The sequence below is a fragment of the Lethenteron reissneri genome, chromosome 51 (assembly GCF_015708825.2).
Source record: "Lethenteron reissneri isolate LAM-NWPU_2019-01 chromosome 51, ASM1570882v1, whole genome shotgun sequence".
Taxonomy (NCBI): domain Eukaryota; kingdom Metazoa; phylum Chordata; class Hyperoartia; order Petromyzontiformes; family Petromyzontidae; genus Lethenteron; species Lethenteron reissneri.
In genome coordinates, this window is record NC_083829.1 from 2,734,953 (window position 1) to 2,755,779 (window position 20,827).

Genomic DNA, 20,827 nt, shown 5'->3' on the forward strand with positions numbered 1-20,827 from the left:
TTCTAGAATTTAGAGATGAATGCCTGAAACTAGGGCCCTGCATTGGGTCGGGTGCCCGTATGTTATCTGTGGCAGTTTGACTGAACGAAGACATTTGCAATTAAGTACATTTGCAGTTAATTGCAAATGTCTTTGTTCAGTCAAACTGCCACAGATAAATAAGTTAAACTGCATTTGCAGTTTAACTTATTTCATTTGGGTAAATTTTGACCATGCCAGGCACAGCATGGCCTACTCCTGCTAATGACGTCATGGGATATTTAATGTCCACTGAGTGAAGCAGATAGCAGGTCGTGTTGCTTTGGATATCACCGCAGTATTAATCGGGGTGGCCTGTGGATTCGACCCGCGAACCTTTGCCACAAGCGGCAAACGCACTACCGCTAGACCACGTCACCGCCCAAAAAACAGATACGGCACAGTACAAATGTAGTGACTGACTTGGAGACGCCAGGAGTAGGAGGCACTCTATTTATTAACAGCCTTCACAGTTCTATGGGAACCTCATTTGCCAGTAAAAAATATGATAATTGGATTTTTACCCTTCTATCTGGCAACAAAACTGACACCTTTTTACAAGGAGTCATGTTTGTATAGACCGCAATACCTGCAGTCATAATACAAACAAAATACATAACTCTGATAATGTGCACTGTCCTTGAAGTTGATTGGTCCACACCCGAGACAGCTTTCCTTAGAGCCTAGTCTCACATGGGTTGGACCATCTGGTCCATCTGGTCCAACCCATGCGAGACTAGGCTCTAAGGAAAGCTGTCTCGGGTGTGGACCAATCAACTTCAAGGACAGTGCACATTATCAGAGTTATGTATTTTGTTTGTATTATGACTGCAGGTATTGCGGTCTATACAAACATGACTCCTTGTAAAAAGGTGTCAGTTTTGTTGCCAGATAGAAGGGTAAAAATCCAATTATCAGCCTTCACAGTTCACAAGAAGTAACTACAGCTCCCAGTCAGGACAGCTGGCAGACTGATGGCGACGAAGACTCCGGCAGCACGACGGGATCCCACTCCAGGCAACAGCCCCGAGCCTCCGCTCGGGGTCCCCTTTTATCCTCCCGGCGTGGCCTCGCTCCGCCCCGGCCACGCCCCCCTTCTAGAACCACCTAGCGGGTTTCTGAACTTCACTCACATGCCCCCTCTGTAACCTTTCCCCTACATCCCTCGCTCTGGCTTATCACGTGACCTGCTGTCAGACAGGGTTGCTACAACTGCAGATCCCCTTATCTGCCAGCGCTATGCTACGTAGTCACCAATTCCATGTCACTCCACATGTAAACACCACTGGCACACCTCTTCCACACAACAATAATATATGCAAGAGGTGTGTAAGTGGGCGATATTGCGTTGACTGGTGCACGAGCGCAAACAACAACAAAACTCAACACCTTGGTCACAGGGTTAGGGTTATGTGCTGCAAAGAAGGGCTATTACCCGAAATGTCTTTTAAAAAAAAATCACTTAAGGGTTACTGGTTTCTAAATAAAAAAACGCGTTTCCGAGTGGGAGGGTGGTGGTGGTGGTGGGGGGGATTTGGCCGCGCATGCTTGCCGTAGTCAGCTGATCCCGCACCGGATGTGGATTTGGTGGTTGAACGCGGGTGGCGGGAAACGCTGATCGGCTCCTCTCGCCCTCTCCTCGCCCTCTCCCTCTCCTCACCCTCTCCTCACCACTCGTACCGTCTTGCAACAATACCCCAGGCGCTTTTACAAACGTCTGCGCAGACGTCGCAGAGATAGTTGCCTGCGTCTCGCTTGCTGGATGCCCTCACGGCGGCGCGAGCGAGTTCAAGGTACGCGAGTGCTACCTGTGCAGTGGTTTTTGTTAAATAAAGTGCAGCATGTTATGAACTTTTATGATTCTAGCCGTGAGATATCCACTGCTGGATGAACGCTGCCCCCACCCCCGCCCTGCTGTCACAGTCTCTCGCATTAGTTAGATCCAAAACAAGAGTTCCTGCACACAGGCTGATTTCACCGCTCCGTCTCCATGGATGTTGACGTCTCTTGGACGCATTCTCCCCCCCCCCTCTCCTTTGGCTGCGATTCCGTCGTTAAGTCTTCATCACCTCCAATATATCTCCCTGCTAGCGACGTGTCCTGCACAAGCCTCGTTCTTTGAACAGCCAGTACAGTTTACTGTATTCACGTGTGTCCTCGACTATTAGTGGGGAGCGGTGGCGCTGTGGTTAGCGCGCTGCGACACTAAAACTAAACGATATATACTTTTATTTTACCAGGTAAAGCACACTAAAGCTACATAGCTCACGGCCGGCCACAAACGAGAGTTCAACTAAGTGGCTTATCGCGTGGCAATGTATAGCAGCCACATACTGTCCTCTATAAGCTGATTCTGATATCGGCTGTTAGGGTACAGCGCAGCAAACTCCGTTATTGAACAATACTGTACTGTACTTCTGTGCTCCCACGTTGATGTCCCTCAACCTCACTGACCAAAGAACAACAACAACCTACTCCAGCAAATAGAAGAGGAGGCCAAACTGTCCTCTGGTGGAGGCCCTTCCGCCAGCAGTGTCGCGAGCAACAATTGGAGTGCTGCTTTGCCCCTTTTACCCTGCAGAGTTTAGTTGATTAGTTTTGCTCGATCTAACCTACTTGCCCCACATACACACGCGCATTTTACTTTGTGATGATCTTTGTTTACAGAAGATGGGGAGACAGCGGCCGCCGTTCGACTCTAACAACGCAGCCAGTACATCTAAAAGTAAGACGAGTGTGAATTTATTATTTTTGTATTATTATTTCCCTTCTACGGGACTTTACCGAAAGAACCAAGAATATGAATCCCTGCAGTCACGAAAGCTTTAAGTCGAATTGTAAGAGTGTGAATTTGTCATCGGAGCGCGCACGTGAGGTGTGACATGGACGCGACACTGACGGACAGCAACGACGGCTCTCAAACTCAGTGCGGCTCAGTGTTGTTGTGCGGTTGGCATAACCCGTCAACCCATACGGGTTGCCCCTTATTATTGTACAGGGAAATTAAGTTTTCAGGTCCATACGGCGTACAGCCGTTTCAATACGGGCAACAACAGAAATTGTCTATTTTTGTTTGTGCTTCTCCCTTGTGGTGATGGGACTTTGTAGGATGAACGTTGAGATGTATGAGGGCACGGGGTGACCAATAAGGTCTGAAATGGTCTGTAATAAGTTAGGCACTGATAAGGCGTTGACAGGTATACATACAAAAAATATAAATACATTTGCGAGTAATCAAAATTAAGTGCTTATTGGTTCTTTGACAATTTTTAGCGGATTTTTTTTACTTGCGCTGGCGAGCCACGTGATGTCATCATCACATGTTGGTTCCGGGTCTTTCACTTCTCTGTATTTGGTTTTCATCTTTTTTTTTCTCTTGTCTACATCTCTCTCTAATCTCTCGATATCTCGTTCTTCTAACTAACCAGTATTTCTTTTGTGTACCTCGTTATGTTTTGGTGAGCTATTTCTCGACGGGCCACTCCAAAGGCATTCGAGGGCCACCCGGTAGCGTAACGAGTGTATGGGCAGGGGGTGCCTTGCCCCCACTGGTGGCCAAAACTACGAGCTGGGGCCCCTCCTTGAATACCACCATGAGATGTGTTTTTAACAAAAGTGTAAAAGTACAATAACTTATTTAAAACGCGGTTCAAATTTTTTTTGTTTATGAAAATGCTTTCATTTCGCAGTGGCTGAATTTTGCGAAGATGGAGTGCCCCTACGGCGTTTAACGTTCTAGACCGTGTGTGTAACGATGTGCTTAGGCATGAGGGGCCACGATATAGAATTAACCTGGATGTGACCGTGCGAGACGAATCAAATATTGGGGCCCCACCTGACCTATTGCCTGCACCCCCTGAGCTGATAATGGAGTCACTGCGCCACTGAGGGCCACGTTTGGCCCACTGTTCATCGGATGAAGACTCCTTGTGTGCATGACGTTATTATAATCACCATGTGGAGTCGGCATTAAAGACGTGTCCCTCACTCTTGCAGAATTGAAAAAGGACAAGCCGTTCGCGAAGGGGGCAGTGAAGTCCTCAGCAGGTGGAGGTGCGGGTGATGCGAACAGAAGCTCGCTGTTTGTGGAGATCATCAGCAAGGCTGGGATGACACTGAAGCTAGATGAAGCTCACAACCAACTGTGTGAGTCATTCAAAGACTCATCCTGATCTCCTGAGTTCTCAGCTGGGTCAACAAAATAAACTTGATGAATCGGAAAAAAAACCCTGCACACGCGATTGTCTGCATGCATCATGAGCTAACTGATGAGAATTGATTAAAAAAATTCGTAATTATACCTTTAATCAGTTGGTTAATTCGTTGACTATTGATCGTACAGACGGGTATCGAGGATTACACTTTATCCTGAACTCTATAAAGCAGGATCACTTCACTATGTCAGTGGAAATCACTAAGTTGAATTATTTAATTAAGATACTATCATGGTCAGAATTTCATATCTGAGAATGTCTATTGACTTACATATTTAGATTAGCAGGAAGGCCTTTGTGGTATGTATTGGACGTAGTAAACCTCTCGCACGAATTAAGAAAAGCAAGACCGAATGTTTGTAAAATTAGTTTAATTTGATTTCTGTGAAATTAGTGCCAAAATATGTCAAAATATGTTCATATAATACATTCACAAACTTTCAGTCATGTCCATTACAGTATCCACCAGACCGTGGTGTTTCTGCCGTGGTCGTTCCACTGCCCACCACTCAGGTCGCCGTTACACTCAATAGACGACGGCCTACGGCGAGAACTACGTACAGCAGAAGTTTAGAGGCGCATGCCACTGGACAAAATGCCAAACGAATCGTAGCAGCATTTAGCAAGCTCATGATGCATGAGCTTGCTAAGTGAAATGTCGAGCTATTTTATTACGTCATACATATTGCAATAATTGCATTTTTTAGCTGCGCTAATGTTTCTGCCATTGTGTGTGTGTTCTTCCACAGCGGTTGATGATGCTATTTTCCAAAAGAATGTGACTCAGGGTCTGCGCAAGCATGCCAGCTATCCCAAGGTAACACATTTTTTCCCATTGCATGCTGTTTATTGTCATAATGAGGTGCATCAGCCAGCTGATATTGGTAATTTGTTGATACTGGTGTTAATTCAATCATATTTTAAAACTTTTTTAGTCTTAGTCTCATCGAAAGACAACATGTAGATGTTCGCCAAGTGTTAGTCTAGATGACTAAAACAGTGAAACCTTTAGTTCACTTTTAGTTATTCAATGTTAAACAGATGCACAAATTCCCCCACCCGCAATAATAAAAAAAAGCAACACATTCAACAGTAATATTATTTCTATATTCTTTGGGTCTTTCGGTAAAGTCACGTAGATAGGTTCAAAGAAAATAACAAAAAACTACGGCGTTTCGATGGCAACACAAGCAGTCGTCATCAGGAAAAGGGTGGGGCGGGGTGGGGGGGGGGCTGCATAGAAACGTATATATAAAGGCCAATGTTTCGGGCAACTCTCCTTACAGGACGTATTATGAGTGTCAGTCAATGAGTAAATCAGTTTTATACACCCAAATAGTCCGACCATAACTTTGGATCTTTATCGGTGCGCTGCAGTCTCTATTAACATCATCGAACGATGTTAGTGCGTTGGCTTCGCTCAAGCTCATTACTACCGTCTCGTCATCGTTAATCACGCTGGGGTCTTCAGGGAACGGGGGGCAGCAGTTATAGTCATATCTATGGGACCTTTTTGCCAGTATCAAAAATGATGAAAAATAAGAATGGGTTTCACCCTTTTCTGGCAATAAAAGTATGCCGCAAGTATGTGTAGTTAATGCAGACTTAATTGCCTTGCAAAATGTATCTATTTGGTGTTTGGAGATCCAAACATGTGCTTTATTTAACACGTAGGCTTTCACAACCAATATTGATAATACAGTTTTTTTTGGGGTTAGATTACGTAAATATATTAATGTGTCGTTAAATCTGCCACCACCCAACACAGCCATTTAGTAAGGTTTGTCACGTAAAGAAGAACATGCCAATTCATTACTAGTACAGCACACCAGTGTGTTAGAGAGTAAACCCATAACGTGTTCTATTACACTGGGTTAACTCGACGCCATCACATATATTTACGCGATCTAACCCAGAACAAAAACCTGTATTTATGGACGTGCTTTATTGCCAGAAAGGGTAAAACCTATTCTTATTTTTAATCAGTCGTAGTCATCGTTGCGCTTAACGATATTCGTCGACTCGTTGCTGTCGTTGGCTACAACAAAGCACGCTTTGTTTTACAAATTATTGTTTTAATTAAATTTTCGTCACTAATTCTGTGAACAGGTGGTGGATGACTTCATAAGCAGCCTGCAGGAGTATGTGGAGGGCCGTGAGGCGTTGAAGACTTGCCTGCTACCGTGCCGGTCCTGCCAGGATTCTGATGCCAGGTAGGCTTCTGCGCAAGCTGCCAAATTTCGTTCGAATAATAATGGAGCTTGCCGGCCGTCACATCACAAGATGCCAGTACACGAGGGTGCTTGTGTAATGTGGAGGCCCTTTTGTCAGTCCACTGCTGGATGAGGGCCTCCCCCCACACACACCGTGCTAGTCATGGGACGTTTTTTCACGCCATATTTTGCACTCTTCAGTGCGGGTTGGTGAATGTGGGAGAGCATAAACATGGGGGCATGGAAGTGTAGTGTCAACGATTCAGAGACAAGAGTTTCTAGGAGTCACTTTCTTTATTAACAACTTTCACGGTCTCGTCCGTACACTCCACAGTAGCTCAGCCTAGCCTGTACATTACACTAGCTGTCTAACACTGATGGCGCTGACTGAGATAGCCAACTACTATCCTTCGTAGCGCAATATCTAGCGGAGACGTTTAGCGACGACGGCGACGAGACGACAGAACCGGCAGCCTCAAGCTACTGCTCTTGGCTCTTTTTATGCTCCCAGCGTGGCCTGGCTCCGCCCTGACCACGCCTCCCTTCTTGAACCCGCTAGCAGGCTCCAGGAGCCTCCAGACAGGGTCCTCCGTGCACGCCCTCACCAGCGTTTGTACTATCTGTCCACAGTTGCCGCTGCTGTCCACCAGCCGGCGCTATTACACTACAGAAGTACTGTTCAACTTGATATTTCTGCACTGCCTTCTTGTGAACACCACGTAGCCCCACAGCCTACAACATCTATTATGTGTGGTGGCTACGCTACCTAGCACTGTACGAGCTCCTGTTCACTTTGAATGAAGGGCTTCTTTATGCACATTAATATTTTACTTTTCATTATTAAGTAATTTTTTTCCCAAAACCTTCCAACCCGCTGTGGTTGACCTATTTATCGCATTATTTTGATGTCGGTTTACTGAGGTATATCAACGCTATAGATCTATGTATGTGTGTAGGCAGGTGATGGTCTTGGCCCAGTCACCAATGATTTACACGAGTCCTCATGTTGCATGAGCCATCATGTAACATATGGTTGAGTCTCATGTGAGAAATTCTCTTAACAGGGCATATAAAAAGGGGCACCACCTGGTATCAATACGAGGCCTATTTTAGCGACTTCAGAAGTAGTCGTGTGAAGTCATTTTCTGGGCACCTCGATAACTGATGAGGACGATGGAAATTATGACGACATTGATGATGATCATTAATGATGGTCAGATTAGCGCGGCTGGCTACGTACGGTGTGAAACAAGTTCAACATACTCTCTGGTGTCTTTTATAATTGTGCGGCCAGTGTAGGTTATTCTTCAGTGTGTGCTTTTGCAATAATGAATAAGGAAGCATCAAGGAACTCTGTGAAATATTTCTTGTTTATCTTTATTTCATGTTCCAGTACAAAGGCTTCACGTGAAAGTTTGATCAAGCTTCTCCTTGGAGTAAATATTTTGCAGGTACTCCCATCTCGTTCATACTGCACTGTAAATGTCTCAAAATATATTCCCTTTATCACCGGCATGCATTATTGTTATTAATACTTCCTCTGGCTGTTGTGTTTAATGTATGATACGAATAGCAAGCGTGGTTGTATTTGCTCGCTCTTTCTCTCTCACTCACTCGCTCTAGACTCCTTTAATGAATGCGCTCTTGGAAAAGCTCCCCGAGTTCATGGAAGACGGGTACATTGCACACTCCGCTCACTGTTGATGAAAATATTTGGATGCCATATCCCTTATTGGATATTATGGCCACTTTTGGCGTCGATTGGCCTGGAATTAGAATGTCGTGACAAGTTCATCAAGAAACTAACCTTGACTTGTTATTACAGTAGAATACAGCGATGACGTAAGAGACTGGTGCCAGAAAGATGTGCACTTTTTGAACATATTGGCACGCGACAGAGGAAAGTGGAAACATGAAATGTGAAGTGGACACCTACTGGCCATCTGCCCATGGATTGTGATGATGATGACAGTACAACATTACATATCCAACTCACTAGGGACTCGGGTTTAGGTGGATATGTAAAATAGTCAGATATGTGAACATCGATATATGGTCGATGACAGCTTTGCTCCACCGTGCAGGCATACTGCGCTGGTTAAGAATGGTTAACCGGTCAAGGTGGATATGTGACGGTTGGACATGTGATGTACTCTAGTCTCCTTTTTCGGCTTGAAGGCTAATTACGCGCATACTGTTATCACATGATGCATTTTTCTTTGCAACGAAGCCATAATAAACATACTCAAGTTTTTGGGCGATACTGTGTTGCGCATTGCCATTGCTGACTCTGTTTTGTTGTTGTATTCGTGAAGGAATTCGGAGGATGGCGTGAACATCCCTCGTTTGACCATCAGTCATTTTAAGTGGCTGGATCGCATTTATGACTCAACGGTAAATGAAGCAGAAACATCCGGCCAAGATACTGTTGAGAACGATCACTAAAACCTTCGGTTCTTTGGCTCTCTTCTGAAACACTTTGAGCAGATGGCCCATATAAAACGAACCACACATTCTCGGAGCAGCCAAATGAGTTGGCTCGGGTTTTCAAACCGTTTTGTTTTGTGCGGCCATAAAAGTCACATGAGCTGTAAACACTGACTTTCCAATGGGTTTTCGGATTGTACCACTTGTTGTGAGCTTCACTTATTTCATTCCATCACGTGGAGCGAACGTCGCACGTCGTGCCAAACAACGTGTGGTACGACCCAAAAACACATCTGACAGCTGCACAGCACAATCGCGAAAACCTACACGGTAGGATAATGCTAATACATTTCAATTCTGTTTTGCCATGGCTTACACAGATGATGTGCTTTTGTAAAATCTTGGCCAATGTATTTTGACTGGGATGGATACGATGACTTGTAAGTGGTGTATAGATTAATTGATTAATTTCGAATATTAAGCTTATGATACACCCTCTAATTTGAGTAAGACTAGATGGGTTTACACCATTGGAACCTCCTTTGCCAGTAGCAAAATATGATAATTGTTTTTTTACCCTTTTATCTGGCAATGGTGTAAATGCTTACCCCGAGCTCTCATACTCTGATGGTGCATTGTCTTTTGAGTTGTGCGCCTTTTGGCGTCATCTGGTCCAAAACCATGTGAGACTAGGCTCTAAGGAAAGCTGTCTAGGGTGTGGCCCAATCAATTTCAAGGACAGTACATACATTATCAGAGTTATGTTTTTTGTTTGCATTCCGACTGCAGGTATTGTGCTCAATGCAAACATGACTCCTTGTAAAAAAGGTGTCAGTTTTGTTGCCAGATAAAAAAACAATTATACTAGATGGGTTTTTTATTTGTATATGTTGTACTAGCATAAGTACCCGGCGTTGTCCGGGTGAAAAATATATTTCTTAATAACCTTACATATATACACAGATGGGCTGCTACCCCTGCCCCCCCCCCCCCCCCAGCCACGATCTCCTCGGCCGCTGTGCAGTAATATGTACGGCCTATAGTGTGGTGGGGTGTCGAGGCCTAGTACCGTGCAGAGCCTCCGGCCTCGCCTAAATTGCCCACCCGGCTGAGGCTGGGTACCGGGGCCGTTACCCCCCCCCCCCCCCCCGCGCTACAATAATACTGTCTAATCGCTATAATTTAATTATCTACCGACCCTATAATAGTAATTGCACACATTGGGGTGGCGGGGGAGTGAAGAGGACGTGAAACTTTGATGAATTTACCTCAGAGTCGCGTGTTAATGCGTGCGCCTATTTTTAAGGGGAATTAAAAATGGCGTCCACCCCGTGGCGAATGCGTCGCTACCCGTTGCCAGGGGCAACCGCCGGACCAATCGTGTGTCGCAAATCCCTGACATTTCGTCCAATGAAACTGCGTATGGTCCGATACACAGACACACACACAGACAGACAGACAGATTTGCGATTTTATATATATAGATAGTGACATAGAATTAGCTATGTAGCAGCACAGTGCTGGCTGCTGGCGGGAAAAGGGATCTGCAGCGTACAGCAGCCTTGACAGCATCAGGCCACGTGATACACCAGAGGGGGATCGAGGGGAAAGGTCACGGAAGGGACACACCAGGAACCCGCGGGTAGGTTCTAGAAAGGGGGCGTGGCCGGGGGTGGAGCCAGGCTACGCTGACAGCATGAGAGGGGCCCCGAGAGGGGACCTCGGGGCTGTCGTTTGGAGTGAGATCCCCATCATGCTGATGGAGTCTTTACAGTCGTCTCTGTCTTCACCATCTTGGCGTCAGAGTGTTAAAGAAAATCAAGAGAAATATATTCGGTCACGACAGTTGTATGCAATGGCTTCACGTGACCCATGCTGCCAGTATTCCCCGCTGCATTCACAGCACTTCTATAATTGTTCTGCTCTCTGTCAATCCACTGATGGATGAAGGCCTCTGCACACCACTTTGTAGAAGTTGTTTGGGCCATACTTCCCCCATATTGATCAGAGTGGGTTGGTGAAGGCGGGCTTGGGACAGCACGACCAGGTCTGCTATCACTTGCCACTCTTCTTTTGTTAGCCATGACCTGGAATTTAACTCAGGTCTGGGTTCCTCGCATAGTGCAATACCCATGGTGCCACTGCTACCCTTTACCATAATGCAATCTTATTTCCCTCTCTGGCCTGTAGAATTATAACCATCATTCCCTGTTACAAACAAAACATAAAATGCCTGGGCATGTTGACTCTATTTTTATGACATCTTGAGATATGATCACATTTAGGTAAGCTAAAAAAACTAAGGCCCACTGAACTATATAGCTCTTTTTCAGAAGCTACCTGGCCACAAATGATAACCCAATGATGTGGCTTATCATGTGGAAATTTATAGTAGCAGACAAATACCCTAAACGCATGTTGATTCTAAATATGGAAAGTAAAACCAGAGGACCTGCATAAAAATCCACGCGACCGTGGGGAAAACATGCTAACTCCAAGTATAGAAGGCTGTCCGGAATCGCGATTGAAGCCACAACCTGTATACCAGGCGAGGAAGTTAACATTTCACTGTCGTGTGAACCCTTGGCAATGTGGTATAACTTGTGTTTGAATGGCGCCTGATCCCAGAGCCTCACCGATCGCATTCTGGAGCTGCTCACCGTCGCTCCTCTCGACGTGCAGCGTGACATTATCACCTGCCTGCCGGAGATCATCGAGGACGCCCAACACACGCGGGTGGCTAACGAGCTCAGGTGAGTGAGTGCCTGTCTCTGCTCACCCTGATTATATAATACGCATTCCCTTTGTTTTCCTAAAAGCTTTGTTTAATCAGGAGATGAAGTAACCCATTGAAATGCGTGAAAATAACATTATTTCTGTAACAAGTGTGACCTGGGTTACATCAAGAATAATTGAACATACATTTTTTTGAACAAATATCTTCCACAATGTTACAACAATATTTTCCGTTTAACATGTAGGCTTTCACGACCAATATCCATAATACAGGTTTTTTGGGTTAGATTCGCGTAAATATTGATACGATATTTTCCACTTATACATCCATACCAATGCCAGCACGGGGCACTAATCACATGGCTTTCCATACTCGTCATATCGTTATAAACTCGAACTGTTGCCTCTTAAATGCCATGCTAACTGAAAGAAAGAATGAAAGAGCGGAGTAGGCGGTGCAAATATGGATTCACGCCTTGTCCTTGTTTCACTTCCCGCAGTGCCCTTGATGCAGCAGAACACGCAACTGACGGTGGTTGTTCTTGATGTCCTCTCCAACATCAACCTGTCCTCTGACCTCCTGGCGGAGGTAAGGAATCGCTTCTTCCTCGTGTCAAGCTGTACATTTTATTTTGGGTCCGCGCTGACTTCATACACACCTTCGAATTGAGCAACCTGTTTGATTATACGGCATCGGCAGTGGTGCATGCCACGCCACACGTCGCGAGCTTGAGAATCGATATTCGTCGATGAGTTCGATTCCCGTTTCAGGTGCGTGGCTCGGTGATGCTTACCCTTGCGTCGGTGGAGCTCGATGACCTTCCCGTGGTTGTCAAGTTCATCTTGCACTCCATCACTGCCACGGATGCCTACGAGGTACCATTTGTGTTCTTTGTGGTCATGTTAGTATATGGATGTTGAACTTGTTCAGCAGCGTACGTAGCCAACCGCGCTAATTGGATCATCATTAATGATCGTCATCGATGTTATTCTCATCATTACCATCGTCATCATCAGTTATCGAGGTGCCCGGAAGATGACTTCACACGACTACTTCAGAAGTCGCTAAAATAAGCCTCGTATCGATACCAAATGGTGCACCTTATTTTTTCCCTATTCAGAGTTTATCACATGAGCCTCAACCAAAATGTTACATTACTGCAATCGTTGGTGACTCGGCCAAGACCATCACCTTGCTACACTTAATAATATTTATTGAGAGCCCAGTTAAATCACGTGCAGCTTATACTTGGATTCTAACCCAGGGTCTCAGCTGTGCCGGCTCGGTGTGTTTGTCATAGTATTCGACCACTTGAGCAATACAGCCATGTTTAACCCCACTCACGAGCACCCCCATATTTCCTGAGCAGTTTTCTTGTCGCGTCTTCCAACAGTGTTGTGGAGAAGCGTAGCACGGCGCGCGTTGCGTGTGTCTGGCTGTGTCCGTGGCTCTCAGGTGATTGCCGAGCTGAGAACCAAGTTGGACTTCCAGCTGTGCCTCCCTCCTGCCAGCCTCAGCGTCACACAAGGCGGGCGCAGGGCGGCAACTTGCGTGTAAGAGAACTCGATGCGGGCGAACGAAAGTGCCCGCTGATAAATCAGCCTGCGCTGAGGAACGCGCTCGGGGCTTGCCGGGGGAAAATTCACGATCACGTGCGGTTGCGCGGCGTAAACTGTAATATCATCATCATCAGTAATTAACCCTTTTTCGTTCCGAGACGTCTACAAGTTGCAGGCTGGGTGTACCGTTCACCGCTGAATCTTGAAACGCGCAAGCGGCTCAGCTTTAATTTTATTTAGAGAGGCGTAGCAACCTTGTATTTAAAGACATTGTACTCACCGCAGAGAACTGTAGCGACACGACCGCACTCTACGAGAGCTGGTGCCAAACTGTGGCACACGCCTTCTCGCATGGTCTTCTGGAAGCCTCGGTACTGATAAAGTATTTTATTTCAGTTTTTCTTCCGGTTTCGTTTTGATGACTCGTACACTTGCGTAATCGACACGGGAAAGGGTTAAATACATCCGGATTAATTCTAAATGACGCATGATTTTTCCCCCTCGCCTCTCGGTGTGTTCCCTTGTGTGTGGGATTGGGGTTGCTGCGCCTGCATGCTGCGTCGACGCCGACGCGTGTCGCTTGCAGGCCTTCGCAAGTGGCTCCTGACAAACGTGACTGCAAAGCACTGGTGCTCGACGCCATTGCATCGGCTGTGCGCTTCCAAAAGACCACAGCTGAGGCTTGGATTAAGGTGTCTGACTCCTTCTCTTTGTGTTGCTGTGTCCATCTCTTTGAGCTTGCGTTGGTAAAATAGAGTGACCTGCTCATGCCTCTTTAGAGAGCTCTAGAGTAGCCCCTCTTCGAGAGGGTACTTGGCCTACTCTTCCACTCTGGCCAGACCTCTTGGAAGAGGTGGGAGTACCCTACATTCTACCCCAACACACGCGACCTGCCGATAGACTAACACCGGTGAACCAGTTTAGCCTACTGGGTGGACAGAGGTGGCAGTGGGGACTTAAGAAACTTGCATCAGTCGTTTAAACTGCTGCGCCAGGGAGATTAAATCGAACTGGCAACCTCTACATGGCAAGTCCAGTCTTTGATGATTACACCACGGTAGGGACATGTTAACTACCTCGTCCTGGTATACAGGGAGGGTTGTGGGTTTGATCCCGTGCCTGACGCCTGTATATTTGGAGTTTGCGCGTCTCTCTCGTGTTCACGTGGATTTTTCCCCAGTTCCTTGGGTTTTTCCCTCCACATTTACAATCAACATGCATTTAGAGTATTTGACTGTTATACATTTCCAGATGATAGGCCACTTCGTTGAGCTATCATTTGTGGCCAGGTCGCTTCCGAAACAGCTTTGTAGCTCAGTGGGCCTTGGTAAAAAATATATTATAATATCTGTGGATGTTTAAAACATGCAAAGCATACTTAAATTGTCATTGCTGTTATGCCATGTTAATTTCATTTGATTTACCTTTTTAAGGCGATTGAAAGTGTGCGCTCTGAGTCGGAACACAAGGTAAGATGCTCGTTATTCGCTACATGAACATTCACTGCACAGGACTGTATCACTGCCAGTAGATTCACAAGCACACTTTATTGCAGCATGCTGATTGTAGTTTTACTTTGGTCTCAAGCATGAAATCACATGCGTAAATGCGTACGAGTTGTAATGTAAATTGTCATTGAAGAAGCAGCAGCAGCAGCACAGATCCACGCTAAAAGCATCGCTTTAAAGCATCGCTTGAAAGCATCACCGTTTCATCACATTGTGGACTTTAAAATCAATTTGCAGCTCTCGCTTGCAGTGGTTTGAGCTTGCGGTGTTTGTTGTGCATAGGTTCGTTCGGTCGAGCGTTGCCCCATGCCACGAAGATTCGTGACAGGCTTTCAGCCAGAGGAAGGAACGAGTTTAAGAGGATGATTGTCACGGAGATGGATCCATCAGATGAATTTATAGGGGCGCCACGGTGGCGAGATGTTAACTACCTCACCTGTTATACAGGAGATTATGGGTTCGATCCTGACCCTGGCGGCTATATATTTGAAGTTTACGTGTTCTCTCCATGATCACGTGGATTTTTCTGCAGGTCTTTCGGTTTTTGCCTCCACATTTAAAAACATGCGTTTATAGTGTTTGGCTGCTATCCATTCCACATGATAAGCTACTTCATTGGGTGATAATTTGTGGCCAGGTCGCTTCTAAACAGAGGTTCAAAGCTCAGTGTGGGCCTTTACCTGGGAAAACAAAATAGTTTCAAATAATTTACGTACAGGAGTGTGATGGATTGTGGCTTGGCATGACCGTGGCAAATGACAACGGCTTGGGGAGGCCCTCACACAGCAGTGGATAGTCAATGACAATAAGGATGATGATGGACAGCGTTTGTCCCTAGTGGGGGTCTGTGAGGCCACACTGAGAGATCAACGTCTTTATGCTTGCGTTGCCATTGCGTCCCCAGGTCATCGACTTCCTGGTGCTGCTCATCCTTCACATCAACCACCACAAGGCCGTGGAGAGCCTCGTGCAGGCCAAGGTGCGCGCGGGTCGCCTCGGCGACAAGCTGCTGCAGGCTGCCTTCAGCGGGCACACCCCGGTGAGCTCGCGCAGCCGCGGTCACTGAAGGAACGACACGCTGGAGCGGACGTATGTTTGTCCGTGCGTACGTATGTTTGTTGAATTTCTTTCGCAACGTGCGTAGCCGACCCGTGCTAATCGGAGGTGCGGGTGAGCAATACCCCCATTGCTCTATCCAGCCAGCAGATAAATTTGTACTTGGTTGTATATCCGCTCATGCAATATATCAACATATGAAATACAGTGGTGTGTTCTTTTCGATTGTGTATGTTCTTGACTACTTATCTGCCAGCCTGGCTGTTTGTGTCTCTACTTACCTGGCTACTTGCTAGTCTATCTCGCCTAAAGTCTGACCGCTGGCACATCAGTGCGGGGCCGTCACGGTACGGTGGTTTTTCCACTGGCTATTTGCCTGAGCTAAGCCCGAAATCAAACCTTGAAACTGGCATCATGAGGCATCGGAATCTGGCTCTGGGGTCAAGCAGCGAGAGGTGCAGGGTTAATAGTTTCCGATAATACTTTGTGTTAGTTGATGATCATTGCGTGTGGTGTCAGCGGCACTGCTCACGCTCTGAAGTGGAAAAACCAACCTGGCGGAGTTTGAGCCGTGTTGTACTGACTAAGCATGGCCAGTACGACACGGTTCGGGTCTGTGGTGAATTTTTTTTTTTTACCCCAGACGGACTTTGCGATGTTCCCCATTGTGCACGCACACACACACCGTGCGCCGTGTGCAGGTGATGTGCGAGTATTTTCCGTCCATTTTGGCGCTGGCGCAGACGCTGCTACGGTCGCCAGGATCCGGTGGTCGCGTCGTTCGCCGGCCGCGTGTACTGCCACGTATTCTTCTGCTTTGAACCGTACTACCAGCAGGTCAGTCTGCACTCCACCCACCCACCCACTCATTACACATAAAGTGCTTGCCACAAATGAACAACAGTACCTTGCTGATCTCGTTAAGGAGCATAAACTATTACATGAAACTCTGGCCATCCTCGCAGCGGCTTTTGGCTAGCCATCGAATAAAGACGGTCGCTGCAGCCATCTGGAACGGTTTTCCTTCCGATATTAGGAAAATACTGGAGCCATGCACTTCTAAATTTATATTGAAAACTACATTTTCTTTGTTTAATTTGTTGTCCTTCCCCCGCACCTCCGATTAGCACGGTTGGCTACATATGGTGCGAAAGTTCAACATACATACATACATCGCATCGTTGCATACCTAACAGATGTGTAACGATGTATAAACTAATATAAATTATCATTATTATTGTGCAAAAGATGTTCAATATACATACATACTCCCACGCCACCGTCACTACCCCCCCTGGTATCACCTTCCCCGCTGTAATTTCTCGCAACGCTTCGAAACCGCGGCATCTGTCTACCGACAGTGTGATGAGGTTATTTTCGGTTTCTGATCGCCAATGTCGACCACCCCCTCCCCCACCGATGACTTACTTGAGGCTGAGGTGGCCTAATAAAGGCCCAGAAGAGATGAAATATGCGAGTGGGTCTCCTGGATAGGAGTACGCACAGAGGGTTCGCGAATAATAGAGCAGTCTGAGAACCACTGCGTTCGGGTGTCAGTGGTGTGATGTACTTCTCTGTCGCGGCTGGCTGTGGTGACTGTGTATGCTGAAGAGGTGCGCTCCAATCCCCACCAATCCCCACTAATCCCCCGTGTCAGTCCGCGGTCGTTTCACTTGACGGCTGTGGACAAGCGGCGACGTCCCATGTAAACGTCTCATCGCCGACTCGACCACTGAACCCCGTAGATTGGATCTGCCTTGAAAACAATCGCGCACGCTCAACTTCAACCGAATAACCCATGGCACCCATGGCAGATGCCACGATGGTGAGATGTTAACTACCTCGCTTGGTTTACAGGAGGTCGTGGGTTCGATCCCGACCCTGTTTTCAGTTTGCATGTTCTCCCCATGGTCGCGTGGCTTTTTCTCCAAGTCCTCTGGTTTTTCCCGCCACATTTAGAAACGTACGTTTAGAGTATTTGTCTGCTATACATTTCCACATAATAAGCCTCTTTGTTGAGCAATCATTTGTGGCTAGGTCGCTTCTGAAAAAGTGCTATATAGCTCAGTGGGCCTTACCTGGTAAAATAAAAATGGTTTAGTTTATTTTTTAATTTATGTGCGTCCTCCGATGCAAGTCAGAAAGAGCCTGGTGGCAATAATTGGGTTGCATCTCAGTTGATCGGCAAGTCACGTGTGGTCGGATAAAGTGTGACTACTGTCAAATCTTTGAAGACATCTAGCGAGTGTGGCTCTCTAGATCTCCAACTAGTGCAGACCCGACTACCAGCAGTGGCTCAATGTGCCCTTGCATTTTCTATAACGACAACAGATGTAACTTAAGTCTGGCTCATTTCTCTTTCCTGTCTCCCCGTGCAGGAGGTGGTGGGGTCGCTGGTCACCTTCGTGTGTAACGGCTACACAGCCGAGGCGGATACGGCGCTGCAAGTCCTGCATGAGCTGGTGCAGCAGCGCACAGCCTCGCTGGCCTCCTATGCGGTCTTCATCAAGGCAAGGGCCAGCCCTGACCTAGGCAGTGTCTCTGTATATAAGGGCCAGCCCTCAGCTAAGCCGTGTCTATGTACATAAGGGCCAGCCCTTACTTAGGCCGTATCTTTGTATTTAAGGGCCAGCCCTCAGCTAGGCCATTTGCTGATAAGGACCAGCCGTCATTATGTATGTTGTGTTTTATACATATGTTTTTGAAGATTTATAGCTTAAAACACTTGGAAATTAGGATTTTTAAGAATGATTTCAGAATTTTTCTCAGTTTAGATTTTCTGATCACTTACATGATGTAATGATTTAACATCATGTGATATCATCTGATATCCTGTCACACCATATTTGTTTGAAAATTGTGGCTTTTAAGTACACTTTATTTTTTACCAAGAGTACAGCAAAGCACAAACAACAATACATTAACACTGTGAAATACGATTATAAAGCTAAGGGAAACTGATATTGCGAGAATTATCATGACACCATTGGAACGTCCTTTGCCAGTAGCAGAATACGATAATTGTTTTTTTTACCCTTTTATCTGGCAACAAAACTGACACATTTTTTTACAAGGAGTCATGTTTGCATTGACCACAATACCTGCGGTCGGAATGAAAACAAAAAACACAACTCTGATAATGTATGCACTGTCCTTGAAATTGATTTGTCCACACCCGAGACAGCTTTTTTAGATCCTGGTCTCACATGGTGTTGGACCAGATGACGCCAAAAGCGCACAACTCAAAGACAATGCACCATCAGAGTATGAGCGCTCGGGGTAAGCATTTACACCATTGGAACCTCCTTTGTCCAGTATCTGGTCCAACACCGTGTGAGACTAGGCTCTAAGAAAAGCTGTCTCGGGTGTGGACCAATCAATTTCAAGGACAGTGCATACATTAACAGAGTTGTGTTTTTTGTGCAGGTATTGTGGTCAATGCAAACATTACTCCTTGTAAAAAAGGTGTCAGTTTTGTTGCCAGATAAAAGGGTAAAAAAACAATGATCAATTACAATGGTCAACACACTTTTTCTGGCATAAGGTATGCCAACGGTTTTAAGGTAATTTTGGGGTGCTGATTTCAAATCTGGCATCAGTTTTTGTCTATCACATCAGGTTTTTGAGATATCAAATATTGCATTTTCAATAAAAACCGCGGAAGAAAAATATTAAATAAATGTGGACATCTACATCAAATTATATTATAAACACACTATCCTAAAAATACAGCACCATATTTTAACACTAAAGCAGTCACTGACTCGCAACAACTTGCAATCATAAGTGACAGAGTTAATTTCGGGTAAATCAATGAAAATGGGGTATGCCGATAGCATAAAAATTATGTGATAGAGCAAATCTGAGATCAGATTTGGAATCAGCACCCTGAAATTAGTCTAAAACAGCTGCAAAAGTTTATTTGAGTTGTACGCCTTTTGGTGTCACCTGGTCCAACACCAATGGAGACTAGGCTCTAAGGAAAGCTGTCTTGGGTGTGGACCAATCAACTTCAAGGACAGTGCATATCATTATCATCATCAGAGTTGTTTCTTTTTGTTTGCATTTTGACTACTTGTGTTGTGGTTATTGCAAACATGATGCCTTGTATAAAGGTGTCAGTTTTGTACTAGTTTAAAGGGTAAAAACCTACTACTACTGTTTTTTTTTTTGACCAGCGTTATCATGACCTGAAATGTGATATCGTTTCTATAACATCATGATAAATACAGTGGCAATCATAGTTAATAGCCTTGGGCAGTATTTATGTGTGGGGTTCCGTTTGACTCAAGCCTGTCTGTGGATGTGTGCAGGGTATCTTGGACTATCTGGAGAATCTCTCTTTCACGCAGATCCGAAAGCTTTTCTTCATCCTCAGCACCCTGGCCTTCAGTGGGGGCACCCAGGGAAGTTACATCCAGGTGAGGAACAGCAAACTGAAGGTTTATAGTCCATAAGCCCAGATGAGGTGTTTTACTTATAACTAAACTTTGTTTTACCAGGTAAGGCCCACTGAGTTATATAGCTCTTTTTTAGAAACGACCTGGCCACAAATGATAGCCCAATGAAGTGGCTTATCATGTGAACATTTATAGCAGCCACATACTCAATGCATGTTTCTAAATGTGGAGGGAAAAACCGGAAAACCGGAGAAAATTCCGTGTGACCACGGGGAGAACATGCAAACTCCAAATATGCAGGTGTCAGGACTGGGATCGAACCCACGACCTCCTGTATACTAGGCGAGGTAGTTAATATCTCGTCACCTGAGGTGGCATGACTTTAGCGGTTCCAATTTTTTTGTGTGACCAACAACAGTGAAGGATGCGATAAGCGTGTTAAATAATTTGTGTTCATCTCGTGATTCGCTCTTAGCAGCTGCGTAAATAAATTGGTACGACTGAATACATGCTATCTCGGGTGGTAGCAATTTCTGCTCTGGCCCATGGACTGTCTTGATGTTCTTTAGTCCGTTAACATGACCCGGCTGTTTAATTTCAGCCTGATTTGTGATCAATCGCAGAAGGGTGGCTTATGGATCACCACTGATCCGGCACGGCTGAGATTTTGTGTTATGATTGTTCTGATCAGTAAC

General features: G+C 45.8%; 1 protein-coding gene across 1 annotated transcript in view; it reads left to right on the forward strand.

Moving 5' to 3' along the window:
- Nucleotides 1–1,633: 1,633 nt before the first annotated feature.
- FANCD2 (FA complementation group D2) overlaps nucleotides 1,634–20,827 on the forward strand; it is a 63,206-nt gene continuing 44,012 nt past the window's right edge. The window contains 19 exon segments of the mRNA XM_061572927.1: nucleotides 1,634–1,811; nucleotides 2,686–2,743; nucleotides 4,015–4,164; nucleotides 4,982–5,049; nucleotides 6,342–6,445; nucleotides 7,839–7,896; nucleotides 8,069–8,121; nucleotides 8,761–8,839; nucleotides 11,501–11,633; nucleotides 12,109–12,197; nucleotides 12,380–12,484; nucleotides 13,065–13,162; nucleotides 13,755–13,860; nucleotides 14,602–14,637; nucleotides 15,581–15,715; nucleotides 16,434–16,490; nucleotides 16,492–16,569; nucleotides 18,111–18,242; nucleotides 20,046–20,153. Of these exon segments, the coding sequence (XP_061428911.1) occupies nucleotides 2,689–2,743; nucleotides 4,015–4,164; nucleotides 4,982–5,049; nucleotides 6,342–6,445; nucleotides 7,839–7,896; nucleotides 8,069–8,121; nucleotides 8,761–8,839; nucleotides 11,501–11,633; nucleotides 12,109–12,197; nucleotides 12,380–12,484; nucleotides 13,065–13,162; nucleotides 13,755–13,860; nucleotides 14,602–14,637; nucleotides 15,581–15,715; nucleotides 16,434–16,490; nucleotides 16,492–16,569; nucleotides 18,111–18,242; nucleotides 20,046–20,153 (1,644 nt within the window). The 5' untranslated portion in view covers nucleotides 1,634–1,811; nucleotides 2,686–2,688.